The sequence below is a fragment of the Gorilla gorilla genome, chromosome X (assembly GCF_029281585.2).
Source record: "Gorilla gorilla gorilla isolate KB3781 chromosome X, NHGRI_mGorGor1-v2.1_pri, whole genome shotgun sequence".
In the NCBI taxonomy this organism is placed as follows: Eukaryota; Metazoa; Chordata; class Mammalia; order Primates; family Hominidae; genus Gorilla; species Gorilla gorilla.
This window is the reverse complement of record NC_073247.2, coordinates 80,416,808-80,434,150: the sequence shown is the minus strand read 5'-3', so window position 1 is coordinate 80,434,150 and position 17,343 is coordinate 80,416,808. Positions and strand designations below refer to the sequence as shown.

Below are 17,343 nucleotides of genomic sequence, written 5' to 3'. Positions count from 1 at the left end.
TAGCTGGAGAGCAGAGTGCCAGACAGAGAGTGGGAAATGAATCTGAAGCAGCAGGTTAGGGGCCAGATCACGAAGGGCCTTATAGGTCATCTTAAGAACTTGAGACTTTATCTAGAGCCCAATGGAGAGCCATTGAGGGGGCCTAAACAGAGAGGTAACATAGTCAGATTTATGTTTCAGAATGTTACTCTAACTGTTGAGTGAAGGATGGATTGGGAATGGGGGGCTTAGGCAAAACTAGAGAAAGGGAGACCAGAGGCCTGGCACAGTGGCCTCCCAGCACTTTGGGAGGCCAAGGCGGGTGGATCACCTGAGGTCGGGAGTTCAAGACCAGCCTGACCAACATAGAAAAACCCTGTCTCTACTAAAAATACAAAAAATTAGCTGGGCGTGGTGGCACATGCCTGCAATCCCAGCTACTCAGGAGGCTGAGGCAGGAGAATCACTTGAACCCGGGAGGCGGAGGTTGCAGTGAGCTGAGATCACGCCATGGCACTCCAGCCTGGGCAACAAGAGCGAAACTCCAAAAAGAAGGAAGAAGGAAAGAAAGAAAGAAAGAAAGAAAGAAAGAAAGAAAGAAAGAAAGAAAGAAAGAAAGAAAGAAAGAAAGAAAGAAAGAAAGAAAGAAAGGAAGGAAGGAAGGAAGGAAGGAAAAGAAAGAAGGAAAAAGAAAGGGAGACTAGAGTTAGTGGTAAGGTTCTGGGTTGGGCAGTGGTCTTTAGGATAGGAAGAAGGGGACCAATATATAGACAATTTACATGGTAGAACCAAAGTAAATGATAGGATGTGGGAAGATAAGAGAGGAATCAAGGATGACCCCAGTGTTTCTGTCCTGGTAACTGGGTGGATGGTGGTGCTATTAACTGAAGTCAGGAACAGAGGAAAAAGTGATTTTGGGGGTATACGGGGGGAAATCTTCCTGTTGTAATGAATTTCCCCTTAGACCTGTTGAATTCAAAAAGGTCTGTGGAGCATCTGCTCTGAGCAGTCCACTAGGCACTGGGGTAGACCTGCAGATGCAAACATGAACAAAAGCAGATGTGATTCCTGCCCTGGAGGAGCTCTCAGTCTAGTGGGAGATACAGTTGCCAGGCAAAAATAAAAGGCAGATCATGAGTTTTTTCAGAGAAAAGGGAAACACGTTGAAAGAGTGCAAATGAGAAAGCCAGAGCCAAAAGGAGGATAAAAACAGAAAGATGGTTGCTGGGTGAGAAGTAGGGAGGTCTGAGAGGTGTAGTTTGGAGACAAGCTGCAAAGGCTACGGACAAGCTTTGTCCAGAACCGGGCCATCCTCAGCCACAAGTGGCTGGGATGGAGCTCACTCTCCCCAGCATCCTCTTTGCTCAGCCTCCAGGCTCTAGGACCAGCCCTTGCCCTGGTATCTGAGGAGATGTCTGGAGAGACTTTTTTTCCTTGCCTTGCCTGGTTTCTCTGCCCCACCTCTCCCTTCCTTCCCTAACCACCTCCAACACCCCCACCCCTCACTCCTAGCCAGTCCTGTGCATAGACCCAGGCCTAGGGCCACAGTCATGAGAGCACGTTCTTCACATTCCAGCCTCCCCCAGCCTTCTCAGCCGGGCCACACAGAGCCCTATTCACAGCTTGGCCCTCCCTTCTTCCAGAGTGGGCTCTCACCGCCCCCAGGCCTATCCTGAGTTTTGCCAGCACAGACCATGGCCACTGTGGAAAGCAGGCTCTCATGAGCCCTCTGGAGCTGACTCCTCTCTCTTGGGGTCTCTCAGCTGGAAGGTGGGTGCAGTGGCTTTGGCCACTTGTACGTGCATGGGAGTCCATGTGTGTTCTATGCACTTGGCAAACTTTCTCTAGGCTAGGTCTAGAATAGGGGCTGTGTTGAGCCAGGTTGTCGCAGGACACAGGGGTCGATTAGACACAGGCTGGTTTCTTAGAGCAGTTCACAGTTCAGAGACAGCTGAGTAGAGATGGAGGATGGTATGTGGGCTGAAGCTCAATTGAGCCTGCCACCAGGTCCTAAGTTGGAGTACTGGTGTCACGGTGCCACTTTTAAACCCCATGTCAATGACCTGGAGACATATGCTCATGTTCGGGATGTGATGTCTGCTGGGGATGGGGTGCTACAGCCCTGGAGGATGCCAATCTTGTTCCTGAAAAGGGCAGAGGAGAGCTGGTTTCAAGAAGGACTGACTGACACAGGCATTCTGCGCTTGACCCTGTACCTTTGACCAATTCTTTGCTGGGCTTCAGACTTGTTACCTAATGAGAGGTGGGTGCCTGACAATTCTTAGTCTTCTATCACAAAGGAGAGGATGAGGATTGTTCCAGCTGGGAAAGAGCAATGGAAGCAATAAATTCTAGAAGGCTTTTATAGAACTCAGAGTCTGGGACAGCCTCCTGAGGAACCCCCAGAACACCTACCTCCCCTCTGTCTCCCCCCAAGGGTGCAAGCTGTCCCACACTGGCTTGGAGTATGTGGGCCTCACAGAAGGCCTCTCAGAAAGCCTGACTTTCCATCTCTATCCACCAGGATGACTGTGATCTAATACCTACTCATCCACCCCCGAAAAGGGCCCCCAACCTATAGCCTCAGGAATGCTGATGGTTTTATAAGTCTCCCCTTGGCAAAAATTCCTACTCCCTTGGACGCTTTTCCCCTTAATTCCTTCCTGCCAGTGCTGCCAGGACATCCTTTCCTCCTGCCCCATCCTGACTCCTCACCTGGCCTGCAGGGCTGCTCCAGGCCTGAATCTTTGCCTTTGAACCTTTCCCCCAATCTTTCTCCTGCCTTGGGCCCTACTGTCCTCACGTCCACAGCAGGCCAAGAGTAGGGCCAGGGAGGAGAGTCAGCAGCAGCTGCAACCCCCAGGGGTTCTCTGGATAATCTCAGGAATGTAATATCCCAAAGACTTGACTTTCTCACCAGCCAACAGGGACCCTCCTTCCTGCCCAGAACTTCGGAGTCTTTCCGGGAGAGGCGCCCTATAAGGGTGAGTGTAGGAAGGGGCTGGAGGAGAGAGACACGGGGATTCCAGTGTGGGATGGAGCTTCTTTTCCAGACTCTAAACTAGTCTGACCAGGGGTGGGAGCAGGGGCGGGAATAGAAGGAATGAGGAAATTGCCTAAACAACCCACTTCCTGACCCTGAGGGTAGTCGCATCTGTGTTTTCTACTGTCCTTTCACTTCCACAGGATGTCCCCAGTTCTAGGCTCTCCTCAGCCAGGGAATGAAGGGAATGGCAGGTAAAAATGTTTTCTCATTTTATAGATGAAAAAACAGTCCAAGCTATGGGCCCAGGGTCACCTAGAGCAATCAATCAACTATCTTTACATTCAACTCATATTTACTGAGCACCCATTGTGTGGCAGGCCTTTTCACATAGGTCATCATCACAATCAATTATGAAGTGGGGAATATTCTCCCCATGTTGTAGGTAAGGAAAGTGAGGCTTAGAGAAGAGAAGAGGAGGCAGAACCTGGGCTGTTAGATCAGTGTCCTATTTCCATCTATGACATTATATCATCATACTACATTCTTCTCTCCAGCTCCCAGAAGGCAACCAACCCAAGGTAGAGGAAAGGGCCAGGGAAAGTCAGCCTGCATCCATTTCCAGGGCCTCAACTCCGATTCCCCAAGTGCAGGACTTCCTTTCCCCTGCCCCTTGGCAGCCTCAGCCTTGGAACTGCTGATCGACCTGGACTCTAAGGGCCCTGACAGCAGCAGCAGCAACAGCTCAAGGGCTGCCCAGAGGGATGGAGTTGAGGAGCTCTGTTCCTCCACCCACTGTGAAACCTCTGACCCCAAATCCCAGCAGAGGCTGCCTGAGCTGCTGCTCCTTGTTATTGTTACAAGTGACTTGGAAATGCAGGCTGGGCCCTGGCTCCCAGAGCTTCCCAGGTCCCCAGCTGTTCTCAGGCCCTAGAGGCTGCTGGGAAGACCAAGCTCCAGTGTCGGCTCTTTTCCCTGAGCCTGGGCTCCCCACTCTCCTCCCGAGGGACTTTAGTGGAAATCACTGACATTTGGGAGCAGCATTTTTTTTTTCATTTGGCCTGGAAGTTCATAGAAGTATATGTGAAATATAATGAGACTGTCAGAGCTGGAAAGACTCAGAGATAAACCAATCCAGCCTCCTCATTTTATAGGTGGAGAAACGCAGCACAGATTACATGAACATAGTGGACTTTGAAACTAGATTACCTGGGTTAAAAATCCCCAATTCACCACTTAATAGCTGTGTAATCTTGGATAAATTTCTAAACCTTTCTGTGTTTCAGTAAAATGAGGATGATGACAATGATAGCTTGCCTTGCAGGATTATTGTGATGGTGAAATGAGTTAATATATGTGGAGGGTTTCGAACAGTGTACACCACATAGTATGTGCTCTACAAATACTAGCTAGTATCACTTTCCAACCTCTTGGCTAAGATCAAGTGCAAATATTAGCTAGTATTAGTTCTAACTTTCTCTAGTCTTTGGGGGTAAAAGAGAAGTCTGGTATTGCCAATCTGCAGCCTCTTCCAACTCATTTTTGCCTCCCCCAACCTCCACCATAGCCATAAGAAGTATATCCTCCACCCCGCCGGGACCTCCCACTTGTACACCTTTTGGCATCAAAGAAGCTAAAAGCAAAGTAAGAATCTGTATCTGAAGAGACTTAAGTCAGAGTTGAAGCCTTGCTTCCTTCTCCCCATCTCACCTTCCCAATGCTCATCCCCATCTCTTCCACCCCCGAGAACAAATATTATCCAATCTCACATGACTCGAGTAAATCACACCAGTTGTGCTGATGGGGCAAGGGTTAGGAGCTTCGGATCAGGCAAATTTGGCAGAGGGGTCCCCATCCCCATTTCCAGGCTGAGCCTAAGATTGTTCCAGACTTTGCTGTTGCAGGAATTACTCACACTTCAGCATGGCTATCCCTTTGCCTTAAGGACTAGGTGGGATCGCCAATCACAGGTTCTAGATTAACTAAAACTGTTAACGCATTGAACAGTTTCATATACTGAAATTTTCTGGACTAAATCAATCGTGCCCACCAACAGGGCACTTGGGGGTTGAGTGTGAAAAACTCATTTTGTATCCACTAGACCGTAAGCTGCATGAGATGAGGACCTACAGCAGTTTTGCTCACCATTACCTATCTCCTCAAGACCTAACACAGTGTCTGGCACATAGTAGGCCCTGAATAAATATTGCTTGGTTGAACTAGTGAAAGAATGAATTACTTAAGGCTATTCTCAGCCTAAGGAAACCACCCCCCCCCCACACACGTTTTGTCCAAGATAACAACAAATAAACATCTCAACAGGCTTTGGGATCATTCTCATTTGATCCTTACTACAGCCCTATAAGGTAGGAGTTATCATTCTCCCCAGTGTACAAATAATAAAAATGAGCAATGCTTACTATGTGCCCCTTTTCTAAGAGCTTTATACATATTAACTCATTTGAGCTTCATAATAACCATGTAAGGTGGGTACTATTATCTACATTTTATGGAGCAAGAAACTAAGGCTCAGAAAGGCGAAGTAACTTTTTTTCTTTTTTAATTATACTTTTAAGTTCTAGGGTACTTGTGCACAATGTGCAGGTTTGTTACATATGTATACATGTGCCATGTTGGTGTGCTGCACCCATTAACTCGTCATTTACATTAGGTATATCTCCTAATGCTATCCCTCCCCCCTACTCCCACCCCACAACAGGCCCCGGTCTGTGATGTTCCCCTTCCTGTGTCCAAGTGTTGTCATTGTTCAATTCCCACCTATGAGTGAGAACATGCGGTGTTTGGTTTTTTGTCCTTGAGATAGTTTGCTGAGAATGATGGTTTCCAGCTTCATCCATGTCCGTACAAAGGACATGAACTCATCCTTTTTTATGGCTGCATAGTATTCCACGGTGTATATGTGCCACATTTTCTTAATCCAGTCTATCATTGATGGACATTTGGGTTGGTTCCAAGTCTTTGCTATTGTGAATAGTGCCACAATAAACATACGTGTGCATGTGTCTTTATTAGCAGCATGATTTATAATCCTTTGGGTATATACCCAGTAATGGGATGGCTGGGTCAAATGGTATTTCTAGTTCTAGATCCTTGAGGAATCGCCACACTGTCTTCCACAATGGCTGAACTAGTTTACAGTCCCACCAACAGTGTAAAAGTGTTCCTATTTCTCCACACCCTCTCCTGATGTTGTTTCCTGACTTTTTAATGATTGCCATTCTAACTGGTGTGAGATGGTATCTCATCGTGGTTTTGATTTGCATTTCTCTGATGGCCAGTGATGATGAGCATTTTTTCATGTGTCTTTTGGCTGCATAAATGTCTTCTTTTGAGAAAGGCGAAGTAACTTTCTCATGGTCAACACAGCTAGCAAGTTGTGGCTCAGATAGGTGAAGGGCTTGACTCCATGTAGATGTTTTGGTCTTTTTACTGCATCAAGAACATGAAATTCAAACTCCCACAGACAAATTTCAAAGTCTCTTGTTCTTCCTCCTCTTTCCATTTCCATTCACTCCCAACACTTCCACTCAGGACAAGTCCCTTGGATCTATGACTCTTCCCTCACATGTCTCCAACCTCACTCTGCCTTGAAAACACTCCTTGCCCTTTTCTTCCAAAGATCATCCCTTCAGATTCAGATTCAATGGAGCATCTACCTTGTAACAGGCTTTTACAGACATCATCTCGCTGGCAACTCCATTAAGTCTTATCCACTGAAGAGAGGTGACAGGCCCAGGAGCACTCAGCCTAGATGTGGCAGAGGTGGACATAATATCCAGGTCAGTCTCACTCTGTGTCCAGTGCTCCTTTGGCAACACTAAGCTGCCTTCTACTCTGGTCCCAAAAACTGCTCCCAGAAAGCTTCCTAGATCACCCAGAAGCCACCTCACAACTCTCTTGAGCTCCATCTATGCCAATAACCTTACCACAACTTATTATTTTGCTCTAGCCCATGGGCCTGTGCCTCAAAGATACACAGCACATGTCCAGCATCTAGGCATCTTACAATTAACCATGTCAGGGACAATCCACGGTCTGAATTTTTCACACATGTAGGGGGCCAATACCTATCCCCCAGCTGACACGTTATTTGAGTGGGCTGTGGAACTCTGCAGAGAGGGCCCTGCGAGTGAACCTTCCTTCTATGGAGTATAGGCCCTTGCCTTTCCCCCTCTACGTGGTTTTACCATGACCTGAGAGTCTTATGTCATAATTTATTTCTTTGGAACAAGTAATTAAGACGTGGCTGGCTGTATATACTGTCTCATATGTGCACATGTACATTAGTACTTCCATTCACAGACAGACAGACACACACACACACACATCGGACTGATGAAGGGATATGCAATAGTGTCCTGAGATAAAAGAGACTACCTGAGGAAGTGGTGAGCTCCACGTCACTGGAGGTGTGCAAGTGTCTGGCCATTCTTTTGGTAAGATGTGCTAGAGGCAACTCTGTAGCGATGGCATCGAAGAGTCTCTGAGGTCCCTTTCCAGCCCCAGGAGTTTGTACACATTCATGTGCACCCCTGAATTCTCTATACTCCTCCTGCCCCTTCCACAACAAATACACACTGCATGTGGCAAATTGGACTTACTTGGGATGACAAGGGCAAAGGAATGAAAAAGGAGAGACATCCTGGAGGCTGGGAGTGAAATTGCTGAATCACCCTATCATCGTCACACGTTCACCCCATATCCTGCCAGGCTGCTCCTAGGCAGATTGGGAAGCTGAGAGCTGGCCTGGGGGCAGAGAGGGGCTGGGGTGTGGGCAAGCACACATAAGGAAGATGCATGCTCACCTCACTTGCAAGTGTGTGTGTGTGTGCATGAATGTGAGCCTGCACAGGGGGTGTGAAACCTCACACCCATATGAACAGGTGCCTGGGAAGCCAGGTATAAGAGCAGCCACATGGAAGTCTCATGCATACTTGGATGAGAGCATTCACAGGAGATGGTGCTTGAGAATGTGTGCCTGGGCGAGCTCAGGAAAGCCCTTGTGCACATACACACTCATGTGCGTGACCTAAGTATGTGAGTATGGTGCCTAGTGAAAAGCATGGGATCCCATGTTGGCCCACGACTGGGAGGTTCACCTCTATGAGCCTTCCCAGTCCACATGACTGTCTGTCCATGATTTGCTTTAACTCCCATAGAAGCCTTGTGGGTCGGTGCGGCAGGGTTGTTAACACATACGTGCATGTATGCATGTGTGTGTGTGGCATGTGTAGAGACATTCCCCCAGTACTGCTTTTAGATTTTACCAGAGACAAGTTGTGTTTGGATTTTGCCACAGAACGAGTAGGGAGATTATGGTGTATTACACAGACCACATTGGAATCCGCTGTGTCCTGATGCCCTCTGAGACCTTGGCCACATCTCTCCCCTCTCTGGGCCTCAGTTTCCTCACTGGTAGTTTGGAGAGAGGAACAGAGAAAGAGGAATAGATGACCTCCAAGGGCCTTTTCATCTCTGATATTGTGTGATTATCTACCTATAAGAGGAGGGAACTGAGGGACAGGAGAGAGAATTGACCCTCTCAAGGTCATCCAGAGGTCATGGTTGAGATGGCGCTCCAGGCAGATTTCCCACCTCCCAAGCCAGTGCCCTCTAGGACCTGATATGCCCACCTGAAGCCGAGTAACATGAGGGAGGATTTGTGTTCCGGGCACCCCTTATGTGCATAACACCATGCTAAGTGCTGGAAGGGGGCAAAAGGATACATCAAAGAAATGGTTCTGTATGTATGTGGTGTGTGTGTGTGTGTATGTGGTGTGTGTGTTTGTGGTATGTGTGATGTGTGGTGTGTGTGTGTGTGGCGTGTGGTGTGTGGTGTGGTGTGTGTGGTGTATGTGTGGTGTGGTGTGTGCATGGTGTGGTGTGTTGGGGGGTGTGTGTGGTGTGTATGGTGTGTGTGTGGTGTGGTGTGTGTGGTGTATGTGTGCTGTGGTGTGTGTGTGGTGTGGTGTGTGTGGTGTATGTGTGCTGTGGTGTGTGTGTGCTGTGGTGTGTGTGGTGTGTGTGGTGTGTATGGTGTGTGTGTGGGGTGTGGGGGGTGTGTGTGTGCGGTGTGAGGTGTATGTGTGGTGTGTGGTGTGTGTGTGTGTGCTGTGTGTTTGGGGGTGTGTGTGGGGTGTGTGTGTGGTGTGAGGGGTGTGTGTGTGTGGTGTGGTGTGTGTGTGGTGTGTGGTGTGGTGTGTGTGTGGTGTGTGGTGTGTGTGTGTGTGGTGTGGTGTGTGTGTGGTGTGTGTGTGGTGTGTGTGTGGTGTGTGTGTGTGGTGTGGTGTGTGTGTGGTGTGTGGTGTGGTGTGTGTGTGGTGTGTGTGTGCTGTGTTGTGTGTGTGTGGTGTGTGTGTTTGGTGTGATGTGTGTGTGGTGTGTGGTGTGTGTGTGGTGTGTGTGGTGTGTGGTGTGTGATGTGTGTGTGTGGTGTGTGGTGTGTGTGGGGTGTGTGTGTGGTGGTGTGTGTGTGGTATGTGGTGTGTGTGTAGTGTGTGGTGTGTGGTGTGTGTGGTGTGGTGTGTGTGTGTGGTGTGTGGTGTGTGGGGGGTGTGTGTGTGGTGGTGTGTGTGTGGTGTGTGGTGTGTGTGTAGTGTGTGGTGTGTGGTGTGTGTGGTGTGGTGTGTGTGTGGTGTGTGGTGTGTGGGGGGTGTGTGTGTGGTGGTGTGTGTGTGGTGTGTGGTGTGTGTGTGTAGTGTGTGGTGTGTGGTGTGTGTGGTGTGGTGTGTGTGTGGTGTGTGTGTGTACTGTGTTGTGTGTGTGGTGTGTGGTGTGTGATGTGTGTGTGTGGTGTGGTGTGTGTGGTGTGTGTGGTGTGTGTGTGGTGTGTGTGGTGTGTGTGTGTGGTGTGGTGTGTGTGGTGTGTGTGTGTGTGGGGTGTGGTGTGTGGGGGGTGTTTGTGGGGGGGTGTGGTGTGTGTGGGGGGTGTGTGGTGTGTGGGGTGTGTGGGGTGTGTGTGTGGTGTGTGGTGTGTGTGTGTGTGGTGTGTGTGGTGTGTGTGGGGGGGAGTGTGGTGTGTGTGTGTGGTGTGTGGTGTGTGGTGTGTGTGTGTGTGGTGTGTGTGGTGTGTGTGGGGGGGAGTGTGGTGTGTGTGTGTGGTGTGTGGTGTGTGTGTGGTGTGATGCGTTTGTGGTGTGTGTGTGGTGTGTGTTTCGTGTGTGTGGAGTGTGGGGTGTGTGGCTGTGTGTTGCGGGGGAGCGGGTGAGAAACTGACTCATGCATGCTTGGTTGTACCAAGGGGCCATCGATGCCTTCCGGGCCCTGACTGGCCTCCAGGGGAAGACACAGCAAACACGTATTGGACTATTTATACTGGGTTCATCTCACACTTAAACGTCTTGTCCCTTGGCTGCCCCTAACACAAGAGCAGCTCAAAGCAATCCTGAGCCCTGGCCTGGCCTTTTGCCACCTGCCCACCATCCCTAGCTTCTGGGGTGTCAGCCTTCATCTCCCAAATGGATCACTTCTGTTCCTAGACCCAGGCATAGTCAAAGTAGAGGGCTGAGGAGTTGTGGCAAAGGAGCAGACTGGACCTGAGACCCTAACCCTGGAATTTTCAAATATAGAATAACCCTCATTCTTTGCTGTAGTGCCTCTAGTACACAGTTTCGGAAGCTGCTTCCAACAAATCATGTGTATTGACCACCTACTCCATGTCAGGCACTTTAAAGACACAGCCTTGCCGAGCGTGGTGACTTAACGCCTGTAATTCCCACACTTTGGGAAGCCAAGGCGGGCTGATCACTTAGGGTTAGGAGCTCGAGACCAGCCTGGCCAACACGGTGAAACCCTGTCTCTACTAAAAATACAAAAAAAAAAAAAAAATTAGCTGGGCGTGATGGCGGGCGCCTGTAATTCCAGCTACTCAGGAGGCTGAGGCAGGAGAATCGCTTGAACCTGGGAGGTGGAGGTTGCAATGAGCAGACACTGCACTCCAGCCTGGGCAACAGAGCGAGACTTGGTCAAAAAAAAAAAAAAAAGACTTAACCCACCCACCAAATGTTCGTGGCATTTCTGTGAGGCAGGCACTGATTAGTGTCATTCTGCAAACAAGGAAATTGAGGCTCAGAGAAGACTTGCTCGAAGGCACACAGCTAGTATGTGTGCCTGTGGGTGTGGGGTGGAATTGAAACCCAAGTTTGTGTGCTTCACCCCTCCTCATACCTCTTCAGCTGATGGAGGGCTCCATATGGTGGGGGAGGGAAGGGGCTCGGTTTCCCTATCAGGACCATGAGAAGTTTGAATAAGATGATCTGAGAGGGCCCTTTCAGCTCTGACAGGATCTGTCCCGGCCATTCCCCACCCCTCAAACCCCTCAGTCTCCCGCACTCAGGGGGCCTGGCTCAGAGAGGGAGGGTGGCTCACAGCAGCCCGTGCCCTTGACTGAGCTCCCGAGCCAAGAGAGCCTGCCTTTCTGACTGGGGCCTCAAAGCAGCAGCATTGGAAAAGGGAGCACGCAGTCCAAGTGTGTGGATCTGGCAGGCTGCCTCTTAGCCCTGAGATCCAGCCATGTGTTGATTCACATCTGCCAAGGACATGCGCAACCACAGACCTGTGCATATGCATGTGCATGCATGTGGACCTTCACGCCGTGTGCATGCTTTTGTATGTCTACAGGCTTTTTGGAGATGTACCTGGCTGTGTCTCTGTGTGTCCCTCATGCTTGTGCATAGGAGGGTATGTATCTGATGTGCCTGGGTGCTTACCTCTGTATATGCATGCATGCATATGTGTGTGAGTCTACATCATGCTAGGAATGTGCACTGTCTGTGTGTACATGTGCATTTGCCTGTTTGTGCCAGGGTATATGTGTGTTCGTCTCTATGTACGTGTGTATGCACACTTGAATGGTGTGCCTGTGCATATGTGTGTGGGGTTGAATGTGCACAAATGCACGTGTATGTCCTCTGTGAACACACTCATAAGTGAATGTGCGCAAACGTCTGGGACCCGTGATAGAGATCTTCAACCTTCTCTTGGGGCTGTCCTAGCCCACCAGTTTTGTTTTGTTTTGTTTTGTTTTGTTTTGTTTTGTTTTGTTTTGTTTTGTTTTGTTTGAAACATAGTCTTAGTCTGATGGCCAGGTTGGAGTGCAGTGGTGCGATCATGGCTCACTGCAGCCATCCTCCTGCCTCAGCCCCACAAGTAGCTGAGAAAACAGGCACGCATCACCATGCCTGACTAATTTTAAATTTTTTTTTCTAGAGACACAGTCTTACTATGCTGCCCAGGCTGGTCTTGAATTCCTGGACTCAAGTGATCCACCTGCCTCGGCATCCCAAAGTGCTGGGATTACAGGCGTGACACCATACCTATAATTACTATTCCTCCTCCTCCTCCTCCTCCTCCTCCCCTCCTCCTCCTCCTCCCCTCCTCCTCCCCTCCTCCTCTTCCTCCTCCTCCTCCTCCTCCTCCTCCTCCTTCTTCTTCTATAGGATCTTGCTCTGTAGTCCAGGCTGGAGTGTAGTGGTGCAATCATAGCACACTGCAGCCTTGAACTCCTGGGCTCAAGCAATCCTCCCAATTCAGTCTCCTAAGTAACTGGGACTATAGGTGTCCATTATGCATCACCATGCCCAGCAAATTTTTTTTTCATAAAGGGTCTCATTATTGCCCAGGCTGGTCTGGAACTCCTGGCCTCAATCAATCCTCTCACATTGGCCTCCCAAAATGCTAGAATTATAGGCATGAGCCACTGCTCTTAACCTAGCCCAACAGTTTCTAAGAGGCTGACAGGGGTTAGGACATGTTTTCTGGGCATCTGAGAAGTTGGGGTAATGAGTGCAAAGAGATTTAAATCCATGCCAAGCACCTAGAACAGTTAACTGGGGTAGGGGACAGAGGTGCCTCTCGGGCGTCAAACCTCAAAGGCACTTTACTTTTCCCTTCCCTCGTCGTTATCGTTCCAACCAGCTCTCTATCATTTCTTCCTCTCCCATCCTTATTTCCACTGCATCTGCCTCCTTCCTGGCCTCTGCATCTCCACTTGGGCCCTTCCACACCATCCCTGCCCACTACTGCTGGAGTGCTTTTTCTAAAACCGTCCACTTAATTATACCCCTATTATACTGAAATCGGCCCCTTATTCCCCAAAACAGTAGCCACCAGACTTTCAGATTTCATGGATGAGGAAAGCGTTCTTAAATAAATAAATAGGGAAACAATCAGCATGTCGCAAACTTTGTAATTTTGCTGAGGGCAGACATTTAAAAAATTTCTCACTCATATTTTGTAGGAGAAAAATCATTTGAATCCCCACCCCCACAGGAAGGACACAACAGTCTCCAAATAAAGAATAGTCCTTTGAGTTGAATTAATTTAGTTTTATGAACACTGCACGACATTATCCCTACTTTTCTCTCATTCCACCACAGATGGTTGAAAAATCTCATTCAGGACCCCTACTAGGTGAGGACCATGAATCCACAGATTAATTCCAAACCCTTTGGGAAGTAGTCTCTGCTTCCCTTTCTCAAGCTCCTATCCCCTCTAACCCTACATTTGAGCCACATCACGAAAGAAGCCTTTCCCCCAGCCCACTACCATTTGACTGCCTCCAAACTCTAGCTCACGAAGTTCCCTCTGCCAGGCATGCCTGGAATGCCCTTCCCCCACTTTTGGACTGACAAACTCTTCTCTTCCTTTAAGCCTCAGGCTCAGCCCAAATGTGACCTCCTGTGAAACCTCTCCAAGTCCCTCCCAGTGGAATGGATCTTTCCTTCCCAAAGGTCCCAGCATTCTTTCATCCTGTCTTACAGTCAGGCTAGTCATTTGAAAGTCTTTCTACCGGGTTGGACTGTGGGAAACCACACAGTGTCAAGAAAGGCATGGACTTAGGAGCTCAGATCTCAGCTCTGCCAGTCATATCTGAGCAACCTTGTAAATATTTCTTAACTATTCACAGTGTCCTTTCCCTATCTATAAAAGCAGGAAAACAATGGGTTGTGCTGAAGATCACTGCCACATGAATGAATTAAAAGTGCCTAGGTCTGGTACATAGTGGATACTAAATAAATATTAGTTTCTTGGTTCTTGAGAGTAGAATCATGCTTTACACACACTTGTGGGTTCGGCTGTGCTCATGTATCCCCCATGGCCAGGATATAGTAGACACTCAACAAATATTTACTGACAAACTGACTATTTAGCACAATGTCTGGCATACAGTAGGTACCTGGTAAATATTTGTCACTTTTCTTATATTCTCTTTAAGGACAAAAGCCATGTCCTTCTTTGTCTTCTTTTAAAAAATGGAGATGGGGGTCTCCTTATGTTGCCTAAGCTGGTCTTGAACCCCTGACCTCAAGTGATCCTCCCACCTCGGCCTCCCAGAATGCTGGGATTACAGACGTGAGCCACTGTGTCCAGCCCTTTTTTGTCTTTGTGTAGCTCCAGTGGTGCCTAGCACAGAGTATGTGCTTTTATATATATGGATAGAAATTAATAATAATAATAATAATAATAATAATAATAGATACCATTGTTTGTGTGGATGCTCCACACCAGGCATCCTGCTAGGAAGCTTACACACATTATCTCCTGGATTTGCATACATTTGCTATGTAAACAATAACACCAATCTCGTCACCCCGTAAGGTTGGTGTTACTATGGTCCTCATTCTAAAGCTGAGAGGAAACTGAGGTTCAGAGAGGTTAAGTATCTTGCCTTTGTGGCAAGATCCAGGAAGCAACAGAGGCGAGTTTTATTAAAAAGAGCCAACTAGCAGACTTGTTTGTATGGGAATGCAACAGAAGGTCACAGAACTGGTTAAGTGACAAAGGCGAGACTTGAACCCAAGCCTTTCTAACTCCGAGAGCCTCAGGTAGTCTCAGAAGCCCGTCTGGTCCGTTTTCCCAGCTGGTGCGCAGTGGTCCACATCTGCCTCCTTCCCCCCTGAGCAGCGGGATGGGCTGGGGCTGGCCGGTCACTTACCTTCACCTTCCTGAAACAAGACCAGAAAACGTCCAGCAGAGGCATGGTGGCGCGTGGGGAGCTTCTAGGGCCGGCGGGGCTGTGCCGGGCACCGGCTCCTCCCTCTCTGGGGACGAGGCTAAAAGAGGCCCGGGGCTCTGCGAGAGCCAGCCCGGGCCCTGCGCTCCATGAGCCGGCCCCGCGAGGGGAGAGGCAGAGAGCAGCGGTTGCCGGGGCTCAGCTGCCTCGACAGCGGGCGCCTCCCGCCTCCTGGAAGGCCACCGAGGGAGGGAAAAAAGGAGGGAGGGAGAGAGGCCGGCTAAGGAGGAGGGACCAGGAGGCGGGTCACTGATTCAAACTCGGCACCGTTAGCCAGTTGGCTGGAACGGGACAGCAATGCCAATTGAAATTCCCTGAACATTACAGTTCCCTGGCTCCGGGTGTCCGGCCCTCCTGCCGGCTCCCCTGCCAGCCCCACCACCTGCATGCTGGCATTGCCTGCCTGCTTGCTTCTTGGCTGACTGACGCGCCAGCTCTCCTTGGGGACCTCTCGGTAGAGCCCAGACCACACAGGGCCTGTGGAAAGAGTGCCAAGGAAAAGGGTCAAGGAAGGAGAGCCCCGGCTCCAGCAGGACCGAACAAGGTGTGAATGCAGTCCACGGAAGGGGAAAAGCTTGCAGCCTTAGAAGCCCCTCTCAGACAGGCGCCCTGGCCCTGCCTCAGTGGATTATTCTCCAGCCCTCTAAAGTGAGGACTCGACTCACTGTGGCATCTCGGAGAGGCCCCTTCCTCCTGGGTCTCAGTTTTCCCAGCTGTACAATGAGATGCCGGGTTAGAGGTCTCTAAGTATCAAATCTGTTTGGGGTTAGGTACAGGGCAAGTCTCAAAGAAACTCCACTCTGGGCAATCACAGTTCCTCTCAGAACTCCCCTGCTGCTCCTGGGAGTCCATAGGAAGTCAGGTCTTGCCCCAAAGAGAATCTGAGCCCTCAAATGCCATTTCATCCATCCCCCTGCCTCAGGGCATAACAGCAGCTCTCTCCCAGCTCAGATAGACTGGGTGTATGCCCTTTTCTGAACATCTTCTGAAGAGATGATGACTTCCCTCCTTTATCTAGTCCCATGCTCAGGACCCTCTAAGCCCAGAAGTTTAGCCTGAAATCTAAACTTGAACCCTCTGGATGCCCTGAAAGGAAAGAAAGTTAGCAGCAGGCAGTTCTAGAGGCTTTCTGGGCAGAAAGCCATTAAGAAGCAGCGACCCTCCCCCTCTCTCAGCCCCTCCCCAGACATCAGAAGGCAGGGTGCCATGGCTGGTAGCCAGAAGGCTCCCAGGGACCCCATGGCAAAAGGCCAGGCTTGGGTCTCTGGAGGCACATGTCATCATGAGGCCCAGAATAACTAACTCTCCCTGGCCTCACTTCTGTTTCAGAGACCCAAGCTAGTCAGGCAAACAGCCAGGTCCTGGGACCCTGGAAGGTCCTAGGTTGCTTTAAGCAAGCCTCTGCCTGCCTTCGAGGACTTTCTTCATCAGTGGCTTTGTCCGGAGGCTTGTCCAGAGGCTCTGTGAGGGTCCCCCCAGCTCTGTTTACAACTTACTCTGTGACCCTCAGTTTCCTCGTTTGTACCAAGGAGGCTGCAATCACTGACCTCACCCTCTCTCTAGCTCCGACCTCAGGGGTGTCTCAGATGTGAGTTCTGTTGGGCTGTGTCGGGAAGATGGTCAGCAAGAGCCAAGGTAAGCGGCTTCCCACCCACCTCCAGCTGAGCACAGGCTTATAAGGGGAAGCCCTCTGCATGTGGGGGAGGAATAACACGAGGAGTCAGAGCCCAGAGAGAGTTTTCTCCTTTGAGCATAGGCCCTCCTGCCCTGCAGCCAGAGGCCTGAGGATGGAGAACTGGGAAGCAACTATTACAGGAAAAGCTGCCTGCCCTCCTAGGATGGCCTCATAGTCTTTCGCTCTCTGGAGTTCACCTCTTCTTTCCATTCCAGCCCCTGGGAGGAGATGTGTCAGCCGTGCCTTTGGGCATTCATTCAGGAGGCATTAGTGCGCAGCACACCACATTAAACTAAGAAACCAGGAGACTTCAGTTTCAGTTCTGGGTTTCTCACACCAGTTTTGTCTTGAAGTGGTTTTAAGCCATGAACTCGGAAGTTGACTGCCTGGATTCAATACCAGTTCTGTTACTCTTTAACTGGTGACCTTGGGCCTGTTACTGCCTTAGTGTGCCCATCCGTAAAATGGGGAATAATAATAGTACCTACTTCCTTTGGGAGGTTTAAACAGAATGAATTAAAGCATGTAGTATAGTGTCTGGCATAAAGTAAGTTCTCAATAAATGTTATTTGTGGCTCATTCTCCATCAGCCAGGAAGGATGTTGGTGTTGAGGTTGACATACCTATCAAGGATAATAACTACCATGGCTTCCAGTGCTTTGATGAAACCTC

General features: G+C 49.5%; 1 protein-coding gene across 1 annotated transcript in view; it reads right to left on the bottom strand.

Moving 5' to 3' along the window:
* The window catches only part of STARD8 (StAR related lipid transfer domain containing 8), a 78,382-nt gene extending 63,219 nt beyond the window's left edge, over window positions 1-15,163 (bottom strand). Inside the window, exon 1 of the mRNA XM_063703286.1 lies at window positions 14,919-15,163. Coding sequence (XP_063559356.1) covers window positions 14,919-14,963 — 45 coding nt within the window. The 5' untranslated portion in view covers window positions 14,964-15,163. The remainder of the gene's footprint in view (window positions 1-14,918) is intronic.
* Between the last annotated feature and the right edge of the window lie 2,180 nt (window positions 15,164-17,343).